The sequence below is a fragment of the Sus scrofa genome, chromosome 1 (assembly GCF_000003025.6).
Source record: "Sus scrofa isolate TJ Tabasco breed Duroc chromosome 1, Sscrofa11.1, whole genome shotgun sequence".
NCBI lineage: Eukaryota > Metazoa > Chordata > Mammalia > Artiodactyla > Suidae > Sus > Sus scrofa.
The window spans coordinates 48,877,650-48,901,837 of record NC_010443.5 but is presented as its reverse complement, the minus strand read 5'-3'; the positions used below and the strand labels follow the sequence as shown (position 1 = coordinate 48,901,837).

The following is a 24,188-nucleotide window of genomic DNA, read 5'->3' as shown; positions in this document are numbered from 1 at the left end:
CAACTTAGTTCTGTGACAATCATGACTCAGCAAAAGACCATAACACCCTCTCCTCTCTAAGGCAAGTTTGAAAAAAAAAAAAAAATAGAAAAACTTGATCTCTTTTAAATACATAGCCAAAGAATGGTCTCTTATAATCTAAACATACAATCATTGCAGTTAACTTAGTATTAATTTTAACTAGGCTAAAACAATTAAAATATTGATATATAATACCTAAATTGAGTTCCAGAGGGTGGCTAACATGAAATTCAAATTCAGCTACCCCAGAGTACATTCTGGAATATGCAGGTGAGTTCCTCCCCCCAGAATACCATGGACCTGTCTGGTCACCACATTACTACAGTTAAATTACAGAACACATCACCCATGTGCTCATCACCTTTTAGGCTCCAATCCACCCGAACTGGACATTATGTTAGTTAGAATATGCTAGCTTAGGCTGCAGTAAGGAGGACAAACCTCAAATCCCCAGTGTTTCAAAACAGGAAATGTCTTTCCTGGCTCAATCTCCAGGACCATCACAGATGGAGAAGAGCATGGAAGAGCACTCCTCTCATTCAGACATTCAAAGACTCAGCCAGAAAGGAGGCCCTTCTCTCTGACAACAGGTCTCCCTGCCCGAGGTAGAGAGACCTCTGTGGTCTTACGCCATCAATGAAACAACCCAGCTCAGAAGTAAGGGATGCCACTTTTTCTCACAACCCATTGGCCAGAGCCAGTCAAAGGAACCCCTTTCAACCACGGGTGGTTCAGAAACTAATCCCTCTGTGTGCCCAGAATGGCAGAAGGCAGGGACTACTTAAAGAGCATTAATATCGCCTCAACTGCCCACTCATGTCTATGGAATGGCAATGCTCATATGCTTTTGATTGTTGTTTTAATGACTTTTCTTCAGGTGTGGCTATCCGTCATGGGAAAACAGTCAAAGGAACTCAAAATAATTTTCATGCCTTCATGACTTGAGTTTATTCCAAGAGGTTCAACAGTTTGCAACTGAACTGTTTGGGGAGTAACAAAACAATGAAGAAGAGAGAATGAATACCACCCCAATAATATTATATTTTTAGAGATTTAAAGTTCATGCTTCTAAACATTTATCCATTAGAGCTATAGATGCAAAAGGATTCTAAAATAACATCCCTATTTATCTAGGTAGACTGTAAGAGGCATGATTGGAATACACAAAGTTGCAGGCTTGAGAACTCCAGGTGGAAGAGGTTTAGAATCCAGGTGATGTGATAGAAAGGTGGAGAATTGAGGTGTTTGTCCTGAAATCCCACCTGCAGTTCCAGGACAAACTGACTCCAGAGAGACCCTGAGGGAAGTTGTTTGTAAGAGTGACACAGGGATGGGCCATAGGCCGGTCTCTTATTTCATAAATTATCAAAGAGAAGAGAAGGGGAGGGGTCTTCCCTCTGGAGACCACTTAGACAGGGCTTTGGGCCTCCTACCCACCTCAACCAAGGCAGCGCTATCTTACAAATCTTTTTTATATGCTGGCTTCTATTTAGGAAAAAAAAAAGTCTCCACTGCTAAGGAGGGGAAAAAGCTGAATTAATTCACATCCTACCTGTACTTATTTCTTTGCAATTAATCAGTTCTTACTACTTAGTGGATCAACTTCCACTCAACTTCCATCTCCCCTTGCTCCATCTCTGTGGTTTCTGAGGTCTTGGGATGTAGAAGTCAGAGGCCAGTACACATAATATTTATTATTGACTAGAACTCATGTATGCCCTCCATAACCAATTGAATATGAAGATACAGTCATCAGAAAATTCCAGGAAAATCACTAAACAGAAAGAATCCATGCGTTATTAAGCAAATGGATTTGTAATATATTACAAGCTAAGAAAGGCATTAAAAGGTTCTATGCAGTACACATGGAAGAATATTGCTTTGTGACTATTTACTTCATCATATTTGAAAGCAAAGCATATTGAAAAAAACTGCACTTGGTTAATTTCTCAGGCATCACTTAAAAAATATACATTGTTTGCCCTCTAAGTTATAAAAACCAAGGCCAGCCAAAGAGAACTGACCACTGGCTGACATTTCTGTAAAGGAAGCTGACCTCTCTGGGAAGCCAAAATAAACTGAAATTTCTTAGTCCACAGTGGAGAAGCATGTCTTTGAAAATCTGCCAGATTTACGTGGAAAGATTATATAAAGTAAACAGATTCCTGTCTCCCAAGGTGCCCTCTTTTCCACATTACAATTATTAGGAGGGGCAAACATTAGAAGAAATATTTCCAAAAGCACCCACTGGTTAATAAGTACTTGTTATATCACCTATTCAAAAAAAATCATAAAGCTATATTTCAAGAGAAGGAAAGAAAAAAAAATTAGCACCTCCACCCCTTTTTTTGAAGTTACTTTTCTTTCTCCCACTCAGGACCCTTCTTTGACCTGAAGGGCAACCCAAAAACTAACAAAGAGAAAGAGTTTAAAAACTGCAATTTTCTTCATGAAATTATAAGGGCAAACTTAGCTGCCTTGATTTCTTTTTTGCAATGAAACAAAAAAGAAAAAAATGTTTTGTGTGACTCCTGTTTTTATATTTGTTTTTGCTTTGAGAGGTACTGTGAAATCAGCAGGCAAATGAAATTTATATTAGCAACAGAAATTCCATTTTTATTTTATATTTACATTATATATTTTGTAGTATAATGATACAAAATTAGAATTAAATATTAATCTGCCAGGATTTTTTATCATTTTATATGTGAGTCTTGAAATTATCAACTCATAAAACTTTCTTTGAATATCCAGGTCAGTTCAAATATTCTGCATTCAAATCAACATTGAAAAACCGTATATAAGATGCGTATGAATGTATGCGTGTTAAGTGATTTTTTTTTTTCTCTTTACAGCAACACCTGCGGCATATGGAAGTTCCTGGTCAGGTCTACACCACAGCCACAGCCTACACAACAGCCACAGCAATGCCGGATCCAAGCCACATCTGTGGCCTAAGCTGCAGCCTGCATCAACATCAGACCCTTAGCCCAAGTGAGTGAGGCCGGGGATTGAACCTGCATCCTCAGGGACATTATGTCAGGTTCTTAACCTGCTGAACCACAACAGGAACTTCTATCAGATGATTCTTTTAAAACAAAGTAATCAACAACCAACAGGTAAATATAGAAAAATTAGTGTATAAGGGTCTAAACTCAATGAATTTATGAAGATAAACACATACTGATGTTGAGTTAGGATTTGTGTAAAAAATACTTCAACTGAGCTTAAAAAAAAAAAAAAAATGGCCAACTCCAACCAAGACCTGATGTATAGCACAGGGAACTCTACTCACTATTCTGTAATAATCTAAATGGGAAAATAATCTGAAAAAGAATGGACATGTATATATGTATAACTGAATCACTTCGTTGTAGAGCAGAAATGATCACAACACTGTAAGTCAACTATATGTCAATAAAACTTTAAAAAATGAAAAAACACGGCCAACTGATTTTCACTTTCATGAGCTCAGTTCTTTAATTATTATTATTGTTAGTTTCTTTGGTCTGGAATAGATGCCAACCTGAACAAGGGCTAATTATTATATAAAACTTTTAGCACATTAAAAGGAAGAATCGAAACTGAAAACATTGGTTTCAGACCAATCTCAAAGTAATCAGAAATCACCTCACTGCCAAATTCATGCCCCCCTGTACCAAGCAGGGTCCCACTAAGAAACAGACGGTGTCCTCAAATAAGGTAATTTGAGAAGAGAGTAAGGCGTGGATAAAGCTTGGAGAAACCAAGTAGGGTATAGTCGTGGAGTTAGAATCAAGGAGATTCTAACGGGCCTAAGGAGTGAGAGAAGAGTGGTTTTCAGAGCTAGAAGGGCAAGCCCACCAACCGAAGCTGTGACCCTGCGAAGACAACAGGGACCCTGACCTCACTCATCTCCCACCAGCAACAGTATTTCTCAACGCACCATAACTAGAAAATACTACTTGTTATTTCTGCAAAACACAGATTTCTCTGGAGAATGACAATGAAATGAAAATCCAAGACAGACCTTGCTAAATCACCTTCCCACATCTAGACAGACTCTGAACTTGAAGCACATTGCTCTTTAAATTTAATGAGCTTGACTGAAAATCAATAGTTTTTTGAGACCTACACCATATTTGTTTAAATAATACATACCAAAGGACAAAAATGTAATGACTGAAGACTGATTTGTAGAAACAAGTCTGTATTCAGTACTATAGCAAAGTATACTCTGATTATTGTCCTGGCTAGATACCAGGGTTTTTTGTTGTTGTTTAATGATCTATCCAATCGACCTAAATGACTATGTCTCTTTTACATTACGGAAGATGTATTAAATATAAACATTTATGTTCAGCTAAAATAATGTTCTCATGACATCTGAAGACAGGGATTCCTTGAATCAGATAAGATTTGGACAAGATAAGGCCTTAAGCCCGTTATGAATCTGAGAATTTGTGACTAGATTCAAGTGCTCCAGAAACAGGAAACTCACAGCTTTGAAATTTCTACATTTTTCATTTGAACCAATTTGTATTAAAAGTTTTAGAGAAAGGAAAGCCATGGTCTTTAGTGTATAATAGGGCCACATCAGTAGAGTAAATAACAGGCAGCTCACACAGTTCCTTGCCCTAGTCAAATAGTATGTGCCTTTGCAAATCAGAAAGTTCTTTCTCAATATTAGGTTTCATTATAATTCTTTTAATTCATAAAATGCTTATGAAAACACTTTACTTCTTTATTTTCTTAGGAGTGATATACAGATGAAGCTCCTCTTTAAAAAGTGTTTATTAAAGAGAACAGATTATCCCTATTTAGATATGCAAGTGTAGAAATTAATTTTTTTAATTATCAGATTTTTAATAATTATTTTAAAATGGAGGAACACGATTAGAAATGATGTGAAATAAATACTACTCTGTACCATTCACCCAGGATGAATTACCCAGGAGAGCAAGTATTTGTGTGACATTTATATCACCTTAACATATTTATTGCTAAAAGGTAATGCACCAAGGTAATCTTCTCAGGTTGATTCCAAAATTGTTTTAATGCTTATTATATCTAAGTGCATGTAAGCTGCTTTCAAACACTGTAATCCATTTCCATTGATGCTCAATGGCTTTTCCATGGACATATTTGGTCTATTTTCCCAAACAACTCTCAGTCCCCAAAGAAATCTCTTCTCTAGAAGAAATAATTTAAGAATATAATATCCCAGATTAGGTTCACGTAACATGGCAGAAACCAAAGAGTAACCATATTGCCTTCATATTTTATAACATGTGCTAAGCATCATGAATGTGATAAGTGGATGATTATGGGGAAAATGCACATCAGCAAACATGTCAGATTTCAGAAAATTCTATTCACAGAATTTTCTTTGAGAGAAATAACTCCACACTAATTTATTTACTATATACTTGTTACTTATTACATTTTCTGTGATAACTAGAAGAAATATATATTACTTATTAACTTTAATAGATATGTAGCTAAGTCAGTTCTCTGCATGTGAGCAAAATTTCTAAATGACAGTTGAAAGGTAACTGAAAACAGCATTTGGCACTTCATGTAGCCTTACAGATGGCATTTTGCTATTTTCTTTAAGAAATTATCAGAATCTTCAAATGAGTACTAAAAAATTTTCTGATGTAAATTTAAAATTGTTCTATTCAATATCTGAATATGTATGCCTTTGGGGGAATCTTGGGACTCACTGGTCCATAATAACTGATCACAATTCAGTGAAATTTTTTTTTAAAAAGTTCTACTTTTTTCCAAATGGTATTACAAGATAATTTGTTTTCAAAACAGATCTTAAAACATGAACTTAACTTTGCATAATGCAGCAAAAGTAAAATATTTGGAAACTATTTAATTTACATTTAAATTTTACAGACTTTAAGAAAAATCAGCAATGATATCCAAAGGACATTAGTTTCCCAGCCCAAGGATGACTCACACGGCACCAGCTTGATCTATTTGATGTATTAGTCATTCCTCCGTCAACACAAAGGTATCCAGATGCGACCTTTTCTTTGTGTAATACAAAACAGACACACATTCAAGATGCTTAGTGATTCTTTGTTAAAAGCCCTAAATTCCTAAACAAGTTCAAATAATTAAATGGCAATCTACTTCATTATTTATTATCAATTCTCTATCTTTTATAACCAAAAGATAAGAGTTTTAAAAAGGTTTCAGAAACTGAATTGGGGGGCAAATATAACTTGAGCATTGGCATGTTTTCCATGTGCAATCTCATTTAATATCCACTCTACTGCAGTACAGACTGATGAGTCAAGCTCAGTGAGGTTCAGTCACTTGTCCAAGATGCTATGAGTTGGCTGAATCACACTGAGGACCCAAGTGCATCTTACACCAAAACGTACCTTTCATTTCAAAGTGACACCCTTAGAAAAACTGAATACCTCTCTGATTTGTATTAGTTAATTGAATTGGTAAGAAAATTCTACAGGGCTGACAGGAACTAAAATATTCCAAGCCATTAATTTCATTAGTGTTTTTTTTTTTAACTATATAATGTCATATCCTGTTCTCCTGTACTCTGAGGAATTAGTATTACCCAACCATCCAAGAGGAGATGTAGTAACACAGAAGAACACAGTTCTGTGTCCTGAGATGAAGGAGCAGATTCAAACCTGGTTCAGGGTCTTCATACTGATCTCATGAAATTTTGAAAAAGTAAGAATGGTTGATTTTTGAACTAACATTGATTTCAGATCCAGGGGCGATATATATCAAACTGACTCTAAAGAACCCTGTATTTTATAAATCTCTTCTATTAGGAAATGAAGAAAAGAAATGCATGAAGCCAGACTCTAGGTAAAGATCCCCATCTCAGTTTTGAAGAAAACCAACCTGAAACACATTTACCTACAGCTGATACTAAAACTGCATGACACACAGGTGTACACATTTTTTGATATTTTAATTTACTGTCTACAAAAACTGTTGCCATATAATGGAGCTTTTACATTAATACTATATATCTGAGCCACTTCCTAAATTGTTTGATAAAATTCTACAATGTCAAAAGCAAAAATTAGGGTGTCTTGCTTGACCAAGCCTATAATTTTAGTAATATGCTACTATTACTATACTTACAAATCATAACCAGGAATGAGTAACAGAAGCACTGGACTTGACATGCAAACACTCTTTTCTTCTTTCTTGGAAAGAGTTTGCATATGTTTGTCTTCAAATTGTGGAAGAAAGGATTTGGGAAATGTCATTTATGTAAAAGTAATGCTAGAGGCATAAGAGAGGAACATAGAAATGAAGACAAACAGAAATTGGTAAATTTTCCTACCACTGCTTTTGTAGGCAGCCATGTATAGAATGTTATATTTATAATTATTCTATGAAAAAAATATATATGGAATTAAGATTATTTCTCAATGACTCCATTCTTCTTGTTCTTTTAAAATGTTATCAAACAATATCTTGAAATTGGGAGCTGGTATAAGTAGTGCATTAATGGAACTGGAAATGTTATAAATGGTAGCTATCATCCCCTAAAATGGTAGCTATCATCCCCTAAAAAAAGAGATAGGATAAGGTGGCAGCTATCCCCAAATGATGTATTTTTATCATTTTGATTTTAACCAAGTGATTGCTATCTTTCCTATTAAGATGTTTTGTTGTTGTTCATTTATCATTCGTCTCAACCAGTATTTACTGAAGCTCTGTTTACTGTGCTAGACAGCTGGAAGACCAAGTCTGAATATTTGAAGAACTTGCAAGCCTAGTGGTAGGAGATGGCAATATAAAAGAGAGATGCACTCCAGATGATAAATGCTGGAACAGAAGTGCAGTATGCGCAAAGGGCTATGGGCCCAGCCAAAGGGTGAGGTGAACTGTCTGGCTCCGTGTCTTCAAGGAACAGACTCAATATGCCTTCCTACATTCTGATAAGGAGTGTTGGATCATGGCATTTGGAAAGAAGTAAGATCAAAGGAGAGTAAAGAGGAAAGTGAAAGCACTGATGGGGGCAAAAAGAGAAAAGTAGAAAGAAAGGAAAGTGCTTAAAACTACGAGACACACAAATTACTCTAGATCTGTGTCTAAAAGTGCAAACACACAAACAGGCTAGATTTTACACAGGCACATGATGAGACTTCCCAGGGGTGGTTGATTATCAAGGATTAGCAGAAGCAGGATGAAAAGACAAATAAGTGTGTGTGTTCGGATTTCCTGGAATCTATACAGGGATCCCAATCTCTCTTCGCATAAGTAGCGCCATTGATGTAAGGAGGAAACAAAGGTTCCATTAAGACTTATTGTAGGATTTAGACACCCTGGTGTGGAATTTCTCTCTCCAAACTGTTTTAAATTTATTTTAAGTGAAGTTGTAACAAAAAAAGACCACATATCATCTTTTATATTTTAGCTTTATAGTCCAGAATCATCTTTGCTAAGAGTTCTCTAAAAAATAATAAAGACCTCATGAATAAATGTGAGTCTCTCCCCAGACTTTTACCTGAAAAACAGCAATACTGTTTCAGTTTTCTTTTAAAAATAGTTATACACACTGCTCATAGGTTTTTTGTTTAAAAAAAAATAACTGCCTGAAATAAGACATTATTTGTTACAGGCTTCATTCTGCTGATTTACTTGGTTTTCAAAATTTCACATAAAAGTTGGGAAATGACAACTAAGTTTCTATAATCATGTGGCACTCTCAAATATGTCAAATATGATCTTCAGTAGGAAGATACTTAAAATTTAACACTTTAATGAAGCAACATTCAATTTTAGTCTTATAATGTATTTGAGATAACATTTGCAATTGTCACTCCAGTGACAGTCTTCTTGTTATTTTCTGGCTATGAAGTTCTTAAGTTCATGAATGTATTAACAAACATCTTAGTACTAATCCTGTCTCAAAACAGACATCTTATTGCTAGGAGCCTATAGTTTTCTCAAATACTAACTATCATAATTCCAATGGACACATTTAAAATATTCAGCATTTGGTGTAACTTTGCCATGACTATCAGCATCACATAAAACAATTCTATCTACAGGAATGTAAAGATAATTCATCAAATTTGTGCCACCTCTATGATGTAATCAATGTGGAAAATAGTTCTACTCAAGGTTTCTGAGTCAGTGCTTATTATAGTAAATCAGACACTATGGGGAATAATCTTGTATTTATTCCCCTGATGATTTATAGGATAGTTGTTTTTTTCATAGAAGATGTATAATAAGGTAATACAAAATATAAGTGGAATTTTTAAAACCCCATTTTAGAAGCTGGAATTACATGTTATCAAATAAAGTGAAGAAATTTGGGAATAAAACTGGGTATGACTAGCACAACTATATGTAATTACAAACCTCAAGCCCTGGGAGTATCAGTGTGTGGTATTTTATCTGAAATAGTGTTCAATAATTCATAAGATTTTACATTTCATATATCAAATGTTTAAGATTTAGTGTACTTTTCATAAATTTGACTAAATTAAGAGTCTGCACAGATTTTCACATTCCTTTTCCTACAGTGCAGCATAGCCCAAAAGGTCTTCTTTGAATAAGGTAAGGAGTGTTATAAACATATTATATAAGAATTACTTACAAATGCATCAGCTTCAATTATGTCATCAGGAATTACTTATGCTTATGTTTCTGACTCAGAATACCTAAGCAATTCAAGAGCACCAATGTAAATGCAGAGTATAGGCTGATAAAGTATATCTTCTTCCCTATTACATAAACTTTTCCTCTTCAGCTGTGCTAACATGTTAACAGTTTTAATACAATATGGAGGTATTCTTTCTCATTCTGCCAGCTAATTAGCCAAAAGAAATGTAATTCTTCCCCACGATTTAAACATCTAATGTCTAAAATCATTCTTATTCTTAGTCATTCACTAAAACAAATGGCCATCTAGTCCAACTTGTGTAAATCCCAACACTGTCTTCACCCACGCTCATGATCACCACCAGCAAAATCTTTGAACATGTTAGGGTGTACACAACTGTTTTTGTCACTGGCTACCATTCACCAAAAAAAAAAAAAAAAAAAAAAGGTTGTAAAACTGGATTCTCATTCCACTGTCCTCAGTGGTCAATTTGATGATAAAATTTTCACCACCGAAGAGATATCTTTTCTAAACTGTATTAAAACAATACAACAAACAGGCAAAAATGAGTTTCTGGTGTTAACCGTCTTATTAGCCAGTTTGTAACATCACACTTTTCTTGTGTACTGTAGCTTCTTATTCTAAGGGACACTAATTGGTTTTAAATGGTGTTAAATACCATCCCTGCAGTTGAAAGTGCTTCTCTGGGATTTTTACTAAAGAAAATAACTCCTGTAATTTAAAACCACTTTGCTTTCTTCAGTCACAGCTGTTAGTGAAACACTGACCTGTAGAAATCTTAAAGGTTTTTCACCCCTCCCTCAATGACATCAGTCTGCATTTATTTTCTAACACTTCTTTTCCCCTCCTGCCATGGCTCTTCCATAACCCCCATCTCCCAAAATGTTTTCAGCAGAAAAATCACCGCTTTTCGCTGGTTAAGTCCTTTTCTCTCTTTCCCCAACCCCTGCCCCCAAACCCTTGGCTACCCTTAAAGAAAATTCTCCAACAACGTGTCAATTTTATATTGGCCACAAAGACAACTTCTGTTGGGGGAGGCGGAGGGGGAGAGCGACTGGTGCTTGGCTGTCCCCTTCCACAGACAAGGATCTTTGTGGCGATCAGAAAACATTTCCTGCATAAAAAAAATCAACACACACTCTGGTTGCAGGGTTGGGGAGTAAGACCGAATCTGTACCAGCTGTGCCCTCAAACGAATGGACCGCATCCCCTACCCTTCCAAATGGGAAAGTCATTTTCTCAAAATATGCCAGTTTTCTTGCCTTATTAAACACAATCCACAGCCTCAAATCCTCAGGCAGCTCCCCCACTAGGATCTGGGTGTAAGCTCTACATCATTCCTGTACTTTCCCTCTTTCCTCCGCACTTCCATACCACTGCTTTTCTATCTTGCTCGTCTCTGACAAGCTCCCTCTACTCGCGAGCATCGACTGGGGACGCAGAAGATAAGAAGCAGAATTCGTGCACTCCGGGTACCGGATCTTGCGGGACCCGCCAGTGTTAATTCCGCCCGCCGCCGGCCCTCACGTGACCTCAGGGCTGGGAAACCCGAGTTTGCGCCCCCCAGGGAGCTTCCCTTGACCCAAGAGCTTGCCCAGGACTCCCTGGGCCAAGCGTCTGAAACACAATCCCGGGCCTGCGGGGATGAGCACCCCTGTCTTCAGGTGTCAGCAAGTCATTTGGTCCACACAGGCCTGCTTTTGAGTTTGTGTCACCTTTTAGTCGTGACGCACCAAATTCCAACCTAGAAAGGGGTCACAGATGACAGGGTGGGCAGGAGTAGAAGGGAAAAAACTACAGATCTATTCACAGGTGTGTGTGTTGTGTGTGTGTCCGTCAGTAGCCTAAGAAAGCGTCCCTCTCCCTCCTCACCGACCTCCAGCACAAACTGGCTCTGCGTTTTTGCATCTCTTTCCTCTTGAATATTCCACTCGCACCTGGGCGCAAGCTGCTTAGCGCTTTCCTATCCTCACCGCCCCATCCCTAAAACCTTGAAACTAAAGGCCTTCATCAATGAAGATTACAAATCAAATAAATCCAAAGGTGACAAGAGTAAAGGAACAAGGGTTAGGCCAGTGTATAGACATCACAGCACGTTTTACCCCCCCCCCCAACCCCCATCTCCCCCCTCTCGGCCGGCGCTTACCTTCTTTGGGCGGTCGTTTGGCCTCTCTGGTGAGATTGCAGACCTGAGTGGTTTGCAGCTCTTGGGTCAGGCAGCCCTCGGTCTGCTCATTCAGAGGCAACACCACGTTATTTAACAAAACCAGTGACTGGTCGTCGATCCCCCACTCGCCCAAATGCTGAGGGCAGGTGCATTTTGTATACATGATCCCGCATGATTCTGTTCTCCCATTTTCTGATTTTAAGCAGCTCTCCAACCAAGTGCATAATACATGGCAACCAAACTGGCTTGGGCTCACCTTGTTCAATACCAAAAACTCAAAAAAAGATTTCTGATCTTCTTCCCCTTTTTTCTGTAATCCTGGAAAATCGGTTGGAAAGACCCGACGTATTTGAATAAAATTTTTATCATATTGTAGAAAAACGAAAGCATTCTTGGATTCGCAGAGTTGCATTATAGAATGATTCTTTCTTAAAAGATCCTTTATTTTTTCATGGGAAAAATGATCAAACTGATAAGCCAGGAGGGAAAAGTTAGAGCAGCTAAGGTCCTTTTTGGAAAATTTCAGGTAAATGCTATATTTGGTTGGATCTGGATTTTCCAGCGTCCAAGTGCAGTTTGTAAAGTTTTTGGGAAACATTTCACTTACAGAATACGATCCATAAATTACTCCCTTCACCAAAGTTGAACACCAGAAGTCTTGGGCAGCATTAAATCCAAACATAACCAGGAGATAGGTGGAAAATATATAAATCAGCAGGTTACGAACAGCCTTCATCCTATGTCATTTGGCCTGTAAAAATGGCAATGAAAGTAAAATGCAAGTAGGAGTCTATGCGCATTGGAAAAAAGAAACTCCTTCCAGTATTACAGCCAGCTGTTTTCAAGATTTCAGTAAAAATCCCTTTTAAAAGAAGGACAGGTAATTTTTATTTTATAACGCCAGAAAATTATCTGTTGCTGTGTGAACAGCGCCCTCACGTGGTAATTTACAATGGCCAAAAGTCTACATTCAATTTAAAAATAATATTTAATAGATAATTAATAGGAATGCTCTTAATTATCTACCAGGATTTCCTTCTATTGCATTATGATTCTATTGAAAGAAAAGGAAAATATGTTTTAAAATGTAATAGCCTAAACGTTCATTTTTGAAATATTTTTAAGCAACATATGCAACCTTTTCTGCGCCTCAGCCCTCTCTCTGCCTGCAGTAAACATCACATAAAATCTAATCTGATAATCTGTGAACAGCTGTCATCATATTATTTCTTTTCTTTTAAATGTGAAAGTAATTATGATAAATGATAGCCTCAATTTTAAAAGCACAAATGATAATTTGTTGCAGCTGAAATATCATTGCCCAAATGCTCCTTCTCATCTTTGCAGGGGCCACTGTGTGAACTGATGGGAAATTCCTGTGCAAAAACACAGGTATTCATGTGGATTAACAGAATGTTTTAATCATCATCCAAGAAAGGGCAGATACATAGGCAAGACTTGTCTTTGGACATCATTATTGAGAACCAGGATTTAAGGCAGTCATTTCAATGTGACGTGCCCTCTTGGGATACATAAAGTGGATCACTGTATTAGTATCTGTACCCAAAGGCGATGTGAGTGAAAAATCCCAGAACCACAGGAACTGAACTGGTTTCAGTCTTTCAATTTTTTTTTTTTAATTAGGGCTATTTTATCTAGAGTTAGCTACTGTAATTTAAGATTTACACAGGGTAGCTAAACGATATTAGCATTGTCTTTCCTAGAAGATTTCAAGTATTGAATTGCTCCCTATCCAACAACAGCACCAAAGCTCTCTTTTTTTCCTCTATATTTTTTTAACCTGGCCTTGCATAATACAGTAAGCCTTGGTTATATTTACCTCTGTAAGTTGTTATCCAAAAGTAACTTGAATATTTTTCAGCTTTAACCTTTAAGAAGTTATTTCTTAGAATAAATGACACTGCTTTTTTGTTTAGCCTTTGAGCTGAGAAAAGTGATGCCAAGTTAATTTTAAAAGTCTTTAGGCTGCAGTCTCTTCCACTGTTCTGTAAACAGAGACAGACATACAGACATATATATAGTTAAGAGTTTTCATTGTCTTTGCCTGGGTCCTGTCTGAACCAAAGGATAAAACCCTCTTCTTTCCCATTGCATAACATACACCAACGCATGCACACACAATCCAGTGACTGAAGTCCCGGAAGACAGATCTGCATTCCCCAGATCATAATTCCAATTCCATGCTTTGATATAAGCAAAAACAGCCCCAACTCTAAATCTCTATAGAGCAGCAGTTTAAAATAACATCAGAATTGCTGGGTTTATCAAAACAGTGTTCTCTGATTCAAACATACAGCTCAATGAATAATGCATTTTCTTCTTGAGAAAATAAAGCCAATGAGCATTTAAAGGTTAAAAAATAGGCAAAGTTATAGGAAATTCTGGAAATAATTCCTTTTTTTTTTTTTTTTTTTTTTTTTGCTGTAGCACTTTGCAGGCAATGCAGGTCTGCGCAGTGTTCTTCAGGATAGAGTGTAGGCGTTGAGAGCCAATGTGACAATAAGTGTCTAAATTAGGAATTCCATCCATGAAAGGGGGCTTCATTTTATAATCAGTAACTCAAAAAGAGGTCGTATTTCTTTCCCTAATGAAATCCGGTTACTTTTGCTTCCATTTATTTGACAGTGCATGTCTGCATTGCTGTGCCCATCAAGGATTAGAAAGAGTGAGGAAATGGCTCTGATTTCACTTTCAAGCCTGCTCAAGAAAGCCCCCTCAATATAATGTCTTTATTTTAATCATTTTTAGCCTCGGTGTACGGAGTCTCCTTTTATTCTAAATAATCAAAAATGAATCACTGAACTCTGTCGCCACCACCACCCTCACCCCATCCCCCGCCAGCCCCCGACTGCAGGGCCACTTCAAACAATTCTATTTCTCTAAGAAATAAAGAATGGGGTATTAAGAGCCAGCCACCGAGGCTTCAAGGATGTTGCATTTATTTATTTATTTGTTTCCTGCTGAGGAGCAAACCGGCCTTTAGTTTAGATCTCCTCAAAACTGATTTTCTGGGTGACACTTTAGTTTAGCCGAACATAGACGGCGCCATCACTCCACTGAATTTTCCCCAACACAAGACCCACTGCCTCCCCTAATCTTAATTTCCTTTTAACCTAAAATATCCCCCCATAAAATTACCCCAGTCACACACAACCGTCAGATTTTCTAGGTCTCGCTGCCGATTCCTTTCAACCCAGCACATCTCTTGAAAACCAGACTTCTCTAACTTTTCAACTGCGGCGTTTAAGTAAATGCAGACAGTCGGGTTTGCTCGCAGCCCCTCCATCAGCCAGCAACAGCCTTGCCTTTCCTGGTCCTCCCTCCGCAAACAGCTAGCCGAGAGCTCCTCGGTGGCGACCCTGGCAAGAGGGAAGGTGACCCCTGGACCCCCTTCCTTACCTTCCACTCCGAAAGCTCAGGGAGGCTCTTGCTCTAAGACACCAGCACAGGCACGCGTCCCAGCAACAGTGACGGAGAGACTCCCCTTCGGTCCCAAGCACCGTTGCCCATTTTCCCCGGCTGAGCTTCAAAAATCAGGATTGATTTTTTTTAAACGCACACATAAGAGGAGCAAAAGATGGGGTGGGGGTGCGAGTCAAAGAGGGGAGGGGTGGGAGAAAAACCCAGGACCCCGGAGCCTACGCCGTATCCAATTGAATCCAACCTCCAACCGAGGCGATGGCGGGGGCGGGGAGCCCCCCCCGAAGGCAGACACTAAGGAGACAAAAAAATGCAAGTGGCTTAAGAGCGAGGATTTGTTTTTCCGAATCTACCCCCCCAACAAACCGGTCAGCCAAGAAGCCAAGAAAGCGCTGAGACGAGAAGCGGCGGCGGCTGCTAAGGCAGATTGGTTGGGGCGGTGGGTTTATTACGGGAGTGTTCGTGGTCGGCTCGGAAGGCTCAAGCTTATGCTTTCTCTTTCCGCTCTCCTCCCGCCTCCTCCTCCCGTTCCCCCCGCCCCGCAGGTACTGATGGACGGACGGCGACTAAGGAGAGGGGAAAAAATCCTTGGCTGGTGATGTCGGAAAGCTGTTTGAATGCCCAGCGAGGAGGGAGGCGCGGGAGGGCGCGAGATAGTAAAGCTCTGTATCGGGTGTGCGCGCGGCGCTCGGTCTCCTCGGGCGCGTGAGGGAGGGGGAGCGCGGTCCCGAGGCGCGCTCCGGGCCCCGCGTGCTCGTGGCGCGCGCGTCCAGCGCGGTGCGCCCGGCGGCCGCCCGGGGCTCCACGCGCGCAGCGCGGCCGCGGCGCCTCCAGGAGCTCAGCCTGGCGCGGGCGCGGGCGGGGCGCTGAGAGAGCGGCGGCGCTAGGCGGGAGGACGCGCGGGAGGCAGAGGGGCTGGGAGAGCTTAGCCCGGGCCACCGAGCGCCAGCACGTCACGACTGCTCCAAACCCTGCACGTCCCGGGAGCTGCGCTTTCTGCGTCTGGGAGGTCTGTGCATCGTCGGTTCCCACAGCTGGGGCTGGCGGCGATCGGCCGTCAGAGAAACTCCCTGGGAGGCGAGGCCAGGGGGGTGCGGAGGACGGGAGGCTAATCCCGGGGCTGGGAAGTAAATGCTGCACTTGATCGTCTTTCTCTTTCTTTCAGCGCCGACCTGTCGCAACCCAAGAGCTGTCATTTCCGCACCGGGATTCGGAGGGATGGATCGCCCGCCACGAAGGGGGCTGGTCTCGGTCCCCGAACTGCTCTGTCCCCGGGTGGAACAATGCTAGTTTTTCTCTGCTAGGCTGCAATTAACATCTTACTTGTTCTGGCTGATACAGGCTTTGTCGGGACCGCGGTGCGGCGACCGAGGTTGGGCTAGCGCGTTGCTTTCTGCATGGCAATGGGATCGTGATTGTGGGGTCTAAACTTTTGTTTTGTTAATCCATCCGATTCTTTTTCGAGTTTCCCTAGTAACGGTTTGGGGACGGGAGTGAGAAGGGAGGAGGGAAAAGGGGAGGAGAAGGTACCAGATTCTCGATTTTGCAGGGAAAGAGAGATAAATTTCCATTACTCCCCACCTTGATTTTCTTGCCTCCTGGGTAGTTGGCTGACAACTATTTGATGATGTAGCTTCCAATTCTTGCTGCAAAAGGTCATTCGCCTACCGCTTATGTTTCTACTTGTAAACGCAGTTGGTGGCTTGCAAAACAGGTGCTAAATTAGTGCGTTGATGTGGTTGGAAGAGACCATACTGGCTAATTCGCGTTAAGTGTCCGATCTTTACTCCCAAGGGTGAGTGGCTTGCGCGGCAGGTGAAGTTGAATAAAACATTTTTCCATCATTTTCTCTCCCTACTTTCTCTGCATTTTTTCTTCCTCTTGTTCCTCACCCCTGGGGCGATTGGATAGCCCAGAACGTCGTTTTAAAAGAGGATTATAGTGAAAACAGGAAGATGCCAGTGATTTTTTTATTCACAGAAGTTGCTTGAAATATTAAAATTGGCTCTTTACTGCTTAATACATATGAATAGGGTGACCCTCTTTAAGGCTTGCTCTTCTGGGACAAGTGTAGAGAATAACACGCTGTAAGGGAAACAGTTAATCATTCCCAACCAGCAGGTTTTAACTATGTTCCAAGAAAATTCACTGCTGAGAGAGCCGCCTGGGTGGCGTTTTGGTTTTGTGCCATTTTTGGTTCATTCTGATATTTTTTATTCATTTAAGAGAATGTGAAAGGAAAATAGGGTTTACGTCCAGGGCATAATCCAAAACATTATATCTTCAGCAACACATTTTCTTTTAAAAACAAACAATATTCAGCAATACAAAGAAGAAGCACATTTCATTTATTCCCACTTCTTCAAAGATTGTGATTATGATATTTACAAGACATTTAATCAGTACTGTTATTTGCCAGAAGCAAAAATAAAGGAACTAATAACATGCAAAAAAAAAAAAAAAGAAAAGGAGAATGTTTTTCGTGATTTGTATATGAAAAAGAAACAATATGAGGTTTAGATATACTTCTACTTTGCATCTAGTGATTCCTCACATTATCTTTGGACATTAATTTAGATGTTTCTTTAAAAATCTTGTGTGTCTCATGACATAAGGATTTCAGCCAAAAGGGACAATTTAAAAAGACTTAATCTTGAAAGGGTAGGAGCACTCACTCCGAGGGTCATTTATATTCAGGAGGAATGCAGCACTGGGTTAGGGAGAAAGCCGCCCTTAATAAAGCACTTCACCCTTCACACTGTTTCCCATAACCTTCATAAATTGCAGGCCACTGAGCTGGCCTGATGATGATCCTGCTGAGGTATATTTATAGCAGGTGATTTGTGAATGATAAATATGCCAAGAAAATGCAGGCTCCAGGAACCCCAGGCTGGTCTGACTTGCTCAGGGAGTCAGAATCACAAAAAAAAATCTTACCTGGAACATCTGGTCTCGGGCCCTGACAACACAGTGTGAGGCAGACCACAGGAGAGCCACCCTGCTCCATGTCTGCACAGTGTGCCACCCTCTTGAGAGCACTGCTGACACACTGACCCACCCACAAAAGGAAAGCAACAGTTGGCACTGCTGTAGGGTCCTTTCCTCCCTGTTAAGATTGAGCTATTTCATGCTTTAATGCATTTTAAGATTACCATTTCAAATTATACTCATTACCCTTCCTTGCCCTCTTTCACAAGCCTGTGTATATGTTTGCATGTACATAAACACATGTGCATATTTTACATATGCATGCATGACGCATACATATGTGCATATATGTATGTTACATGTAACTATACATATACACCTACATAATATTCTAAAATAAAATACTCTAACCCCCAAACTGCCAGATTGTAGAAACTAATTTCATTTCAGTTTCCTTGCCAACTTTCAAAAGGATTATTGAGAAACCAGTGTTAGCATATCAAAATAGAGTATTGTATTTTAAATTGGCCCAGGTTTGTAAAGTTAAAAGTCCTTCAAATTTCTTTCTCCTATTGCTAAGATGACTTAAGGGAGTACCCTGGTGGCCTAGTGGTTAAGGACTTGGTGTTGTCACTGCTATGGCTTGGGTCACTGCTGTGGTGCAGAGCAGATTTGATCCCTGGCCCAGGAACTTCTGCATGCCACAGGCATTGTCAAGAAAAAAAAAAAATTACTTTGGAAAAATCTGAATTCTAAGTATAATTTCTCACTCACCTTTTCTTCTTTTGCCTTTTTTTTTTTTTTTTCCTTGCTAAGCCTCTTTCTTTTACATTTGAAAATAACCCCATCTTCCAGGTCATTGCTTAAAATTCAGTATCACCTCTACAATTCTCAGACACAAATAATAAGAATGTGTTTTGAATATGTTTACTCAGTTTTAGAAAGTATTTTATACCTCCATACCCCTGTTTCTCATAGTTTTTCTGGTATTACTGTAGTACTATATTTTAAATTTTAATAACTTTTCTTCAGTAAGATCTTAAGGACAAATAAGTTTGTATTCTTTGTTCAATATGCTCTAATTTTTAATACTTAATATCTCCAATATATACCAACAAAAAGTTTTGGAAATCACTAACTTCCTGTAAAGAATGAATGTAATAACTTCAGAGATATGAGCCTTAACTACCTTATTTTTTACTCTAATCAACGAATGCATATATATTCCATGTTAATAAAATGATAAAAATATTACATGGTTACATTGTTTTGAACACTTACCTTATGCTTAATATTTGAATATTTACTATGAACTGAAACAACAACTTCTCTTTCTCTTCCTCCTCCCCTTGTTTCTTATTATTATTAAAAATTGAAGTCTCTCAGGAACTTAGCTGATTCTCTTCAGTTTCTAAAAACACATTGGCCGTTTTCATTGGGATATCCCGGAATAGAAAGTACTTGGCAGAAGTACTAAAAAGTAAAAGGATATAGTAAAGGGCTATGTGAAATGGTGGTTATCCTGGGTTGGTTAGTCTAAACCTGCACCATGCCAGGCATAGCCAGTTATTTCTAGTGCAAAGGGCCCCTCTACATCATGTTTCCATTTTTGTCTTTATGTCCCTTTACAATGACACATGTTCAAAACTTAAACTGGTAAAAGGTTTTGCCCATCAATTCTCAGGGATTCATTTGAGATTCAGGAAATGCCACGGGTAGGTAATGCATAATGTCACATTTGTATCAACGCCTCTTGGAAAATATGGACTAGCTCAAAATGTATGTTTGCAATGCAATGTGAATTCACTCTAAATCCTTCCCCCATCAGTTATGTTGTTTATCTCCCGTTTTTATATAAAGTTACTATATTTATGCCACTATCTTTTATCCCCAGAATTTCAAGTGAACTAAAATCAAGAATCTTCATTTTTATCCTGAACCTGACTCTGCTTATACACCTGGCTATGGACAAGCTGCTGTGGGTTCTCTGGACTTCAGTTTCCTCCTAGGAAAGGGTTTGAGTAAACACTTTCTAAAGTTTTTCCTGATATCTACTCACTAAAAGAAGGTGTCTCACAAGAAATGGAAGCAGAGAAAAATGCAACAAAATTCTAGACTAAGAGGAGTCACAGTTGTTCCATTCAAACATTGGAAATGCCTCTGCTCAATCATCATTGTTAAAACCTCCATATATTTACCAGTTTTGTCCTTTCTTCCTTGCTAAGTAGTCATATGCTAATGTAAAGACAGCACTTTACATTCTTATTCTTCCCTCACTGTGATCATTTTTCTTTCTGAGATTGAGTTTCCACCCTCCAATAATGAGGACAAAAACTGAAGCTGTGAGGACCCACATGGCTATTGACCTTAACATGAGAGACTGAGGTCTGTTAATCACGCAGCATTCCTGAATTCTGGTACCTCTCTGGCCCAGGTCCTTACCATTCCTGACCTACTCACCCCTACTATTCCTCTTTCTGCCAGATTCTCCCATTTTGCCTTTTAGATCCACTCGCTCTTTGGTACAGTCCTCTCTGGATCCTCTGTTACTGACACCTATTCTTTTGTGCAGACATGAATGATGTCTCCTGCAACCATGTCAAGTGAAGGCCACTTACATGCATGATTCTCCCACACCCTGATTAACTGGGGTTTGTAGGTGTTGGGATCAGTGCCCTTGCACTCCATTGCTGGTTTCAAATCTTTACTCATCTCATTTTGACATCCATTTTCCTAGAGTTATCCATTTCCCTTTGCCAGCTTCACCTCTTCCTACTTTCTATTATCTACTGACATTCATTTTTGCTTTTCGTTCATGCAGGCCTTTTAACTGATGACTCCCAGCTTCCCTCTCCATCCAAGTCCCAGTCTTCCTTCTCAAGCCTCTAGCATCCATGTAGATGGCTTGTATTGCACACAAACTTCTTGGTTCCATTTTTGTATTTCCCTTCATACCCACTCAATCACGTGTTCCTCTGGTCTTTAACTAAAGAGGTCATAACCCATGACTGTACCACCTCCAGTATTTCAAATTTAAGGTTTCAATTCTCTAAGTACAACCTTCGACTCTGTATACACACCTTCTCAATAACCACATAGAACCAAGTCTTCCATAAAATTTAGATCTCTGATCCATTGCTTCCACCAGTTTCTCCCCTGTCTTCTCCTCCCTTGTACCTTGTGGTTGGCAGCCACTAATCTAACCCCCAGTGATCCCTATTTCCTGTTATTCATGCTCTTGTGTAATCATCTCCCACGCAGTGTGGGCTAGATTTAGAAACTTGCCTCTAACAAGTAGAATATGGCAGTACTAATGAGATGTCACTTCCAAGGTTAGGGTATAAAATGGCTGTGTCTTCCATCTTAAGAGCTTTTCTGCCCCCCCTTAAATCACTTCATCTGCTGTCAGGCAGTTGTGTCATGCTGTGAGACAGCCCTGTGGGAAGGCTTATGTGAGTTTGAACAGGGGCAGATTTTCTGAGGCCTCTCAATAGCCATGTGAGTGAGCTCAGAAGTACAAGTTTACACAGTCACATCTTGAGATGATAGTAGCCATGCCAACATCTTGGTAGTAACCTTGTGAGAGACCTTGAATCAAAACCACCCAGCTAATCTGCTCCTGGTTCCATAACCTGCAGAAACTATAACATACATACCAGATGTTTGCTATTTCCAGTTGCTAAGTTTGGGGATAACTTGCTGTGTAACAGTAGATAACTAATGCATACCCCATGGATTCCATGCTCATTACTGTAGTAATTAACTTACAACCTTCAGCTCTCTCTTACATTTTGTGGCTGAATTACCATGCATACTATTCTGTGAAACTGCCCTCTTCAAACCAGCATCCATGAAGCCAAACATTGGTGAAGAAATGGACAGCCTCTGCGGTCTGATAGCCCCGTACAATCACCAACATCACATGGCCTCAACACTTGAGTTGTCAATCTTACCTTTCACTTGTAAGCTGACTTTCCCACTGTACCCTGTGAATATTTTGTAACTTTTACTTTATCATTAAAACTTAAAACTTCCCTTCAACTCTGATACCTTTCTGGATTCTTCATTGATGAAACAGATGTGATCAGATAGGAACTCCATTATCTTACAGGACAAATTCACTAAACCTACTGAGTCTTCACCCATTTTCTCCTTTCTCCTGTCTCTAGGGAGGTGTTGCCCTTATCTCATGGCCTTCATGAGAGAAGGACCCTTCCACAAGGACCTCGAATCTTATGTCTACTTATTCTCTCTCACACTAAAAATCTCTCCCTCTCTCCTGGATGTTTATACCCACAGATATTTTATAGCAGTGTTGCCCATCCTGAAACAACTTTTGATCCAAAATCCCTATTCTCAGCTTCCCTACACAACTAATCTCTAAAAAGAAGTCTATTACATTCACTTCCTGTCCTCACTCCCCTCTTATTTCTCACTTCACTCCAGTCTGGCTATCACTCTTATGGTTCTGCTGGAAAAGTTCTGAACCAAGGTCTCTAAGGACTTTCATGTTGCCAAGGTGAAGGATAAATGTCTTTTCTCATTTGTCTACAACTTTCAGCAGCATTTTGCTTGTTCTACCTTATATTTTGAGCATCACTTCCATCTTGATTTCTGTTTTGCCATACTCTCCTGGACCTCACTGACTCCCCAGTCTCTTTTGCTGGTTCTTCTTTTCCATGACTTTGAAATGCTACTTCCTTAGAGGTAAATGTTGGGTCTACTTCCCTCAATTCTTTACCATATCTTCCATGGTGATCTAATGCATTCCCAATATCAAATATCACTGTAAGAATATATACACACATACACATGAACAAATATACATACATACTTCTGTACCAATACACAGGTACACAAATGTGTATTTCTTTAGCTAAAAACTCTCTTCTGAGCCCCAAATTTCTATATAGTCAATTGTCTAAATGAAATCTCTGCTAAAGATGTCTGACAGTCATCTCATATTTAAATAATAAAACAAAACTCCTCGTTTTCCCAAGAAACGTGTTCTCCCTCAGCCTTTCCATCTCAGGAAATGGCACCATTATGCACCCAGTGATTCAATCTGCAAACATCAGAATAATGCTGTGGCCTCTCAAGTTCAATCCTTTGACAAATGCTGTCTGTTTCATTTTGTTTTCATTTGCTAGGGCCACAAAACAACGTATCACAGATGGGGGGTGTGGCTTGAACAACAAATATATTTTCTCACTGTTTTGAAAGCTACAAGGTGCTAATGCGGTTGATTTCCTCTATGGTCTCTCTCCTTGGCTTGCAGATGACCACCCTCTTGCTGTTTCCTCACAGGATGGTCCCTCTATGTCTGTGTACCTCTGGTGTCTCTCTGTGTGTCTTAATCTCCTTTTTTTGTAAGGACATCAGTCAGATTGGATGAGGGCCTGCCTTAGGGAACTTATTGTAGTGAAATCCCATCTTAAAGACCCTGTCTCCAAATAAAGTCGCATTCTGAGGTACTGAGGGTTAGAGATTCAACATATGAATTATGAGGGGACATCATTCAACCCGTAAGACATCTCAAACACATGTGTCTCAAATCTAACTCATTCTTTCCCTTTTCACACGTCTTTCTTTTCCAAAGCACATATGTCTTTCTTTTGTGTAGTTGACTATAGTAACCTTCTATCTGGTGTCAAATATTCTTTGTTAATCCACCTTCAGTCAATTATGCTCAAGGTTAAAAAAAAAAAAGTGTTCTTTTAAAAAAGGATTCAAAGTGTTTTTTTTCAGCCTCACCTAAGGCACTCACCTACTGAGCTGCTGCAGTGACAATGCCAGATCCTTAACCCTCTGTGCCACAAGAGAACTCTGAAATTCATATTTTTTTTAAACCCTAGTTACTTCTCATGGCACATATAGTAAATCCAAACCCTTAATCATGGCCTACAGGTCCCACATCATGTGACTCGTGTTTCCTTTTCATCCTGCTTACTCATGAGGCACACACTACTTAATCTTTCTGTATCTTAAAGACATCAAGTTTTTTCTTTCCTT

The 24,188-nt window shown here is 39.4% G+C and overlaps 2 protein-coding genes across 10 annotated transcripts in view; both read right to left on the bottom strand.

Moving 5' to 3' along the window:
* ADGRB3 (adhesion G protein-coupled receptor B3) overlaps positions 1-15,953 on the bottom strand; it is a 733,899-nt gene extending 717,946 nt beyond the window's left edge. For 4 of the 9 annotated variants that reach the window (XM_021072833.1, XM_021072841.1, XM_021072864.1 and 1 more), the window contains exons 1-3: positions 15,228-15,952; positions 13,648-13,813; positions 11,787-12,558 (exon numbers count right to left, since the gene is read on the bottom strand). In XM_021072833.1, the coding sequence (XP_020928492.1) occupies positions 11,787-12,543 (757 nt within the window). In that variant the 5' untranslated portion in view covers positions 12,544-12,558; positions 13,648-13,813; positions 15,228-15,952. Of the gene's footprint in view, positions 1-11,786; positions 12,559-13,647; positions 13,814-15,227 lie in introns of all 9 variants that reach the window. The other 5 variants (XM_021072848.1, XM_021072838.1, XM_021072869.1 and 2 more) reach the window with 3 other exon arrangements.
* LOC110259411 lies at positions 15,705-18,255 on the bottom strand. The gene is made up of 2 exons (XM_021084506.1): positions 18,186-18,255; positions 15,705-16,402 (listed from the first exon to the last, which is right to left on the bottom strand). The coding sequence occupies exons 1-2, from the start codon at positions 18,253-18,255 to the stop codon at positions 15,735-15,737; spliced, it is 738 nt and encodes a 245-aa protein (XP_020940165.1). The 3' UTR covers positions 15,705-15,734.

Bases quoted from the DNA above. Each gene is read 5' to 3' on its own strand.
- LOC110259411 (XM_021084506.1), bottom strand. From the start codon at position 18,255: ATGGAGCAGGGTGGCTCTCCTGTGGTCTGCCTCACACTGTGTTGTCAG. The intron at 16,403-18,185 runs GTAAGATTTTTT...GCTGAAAGAAAG, and splicing joins CCCGAGACCAGATGTTCCAG to AGAAAGACGATCAAGTGCAG.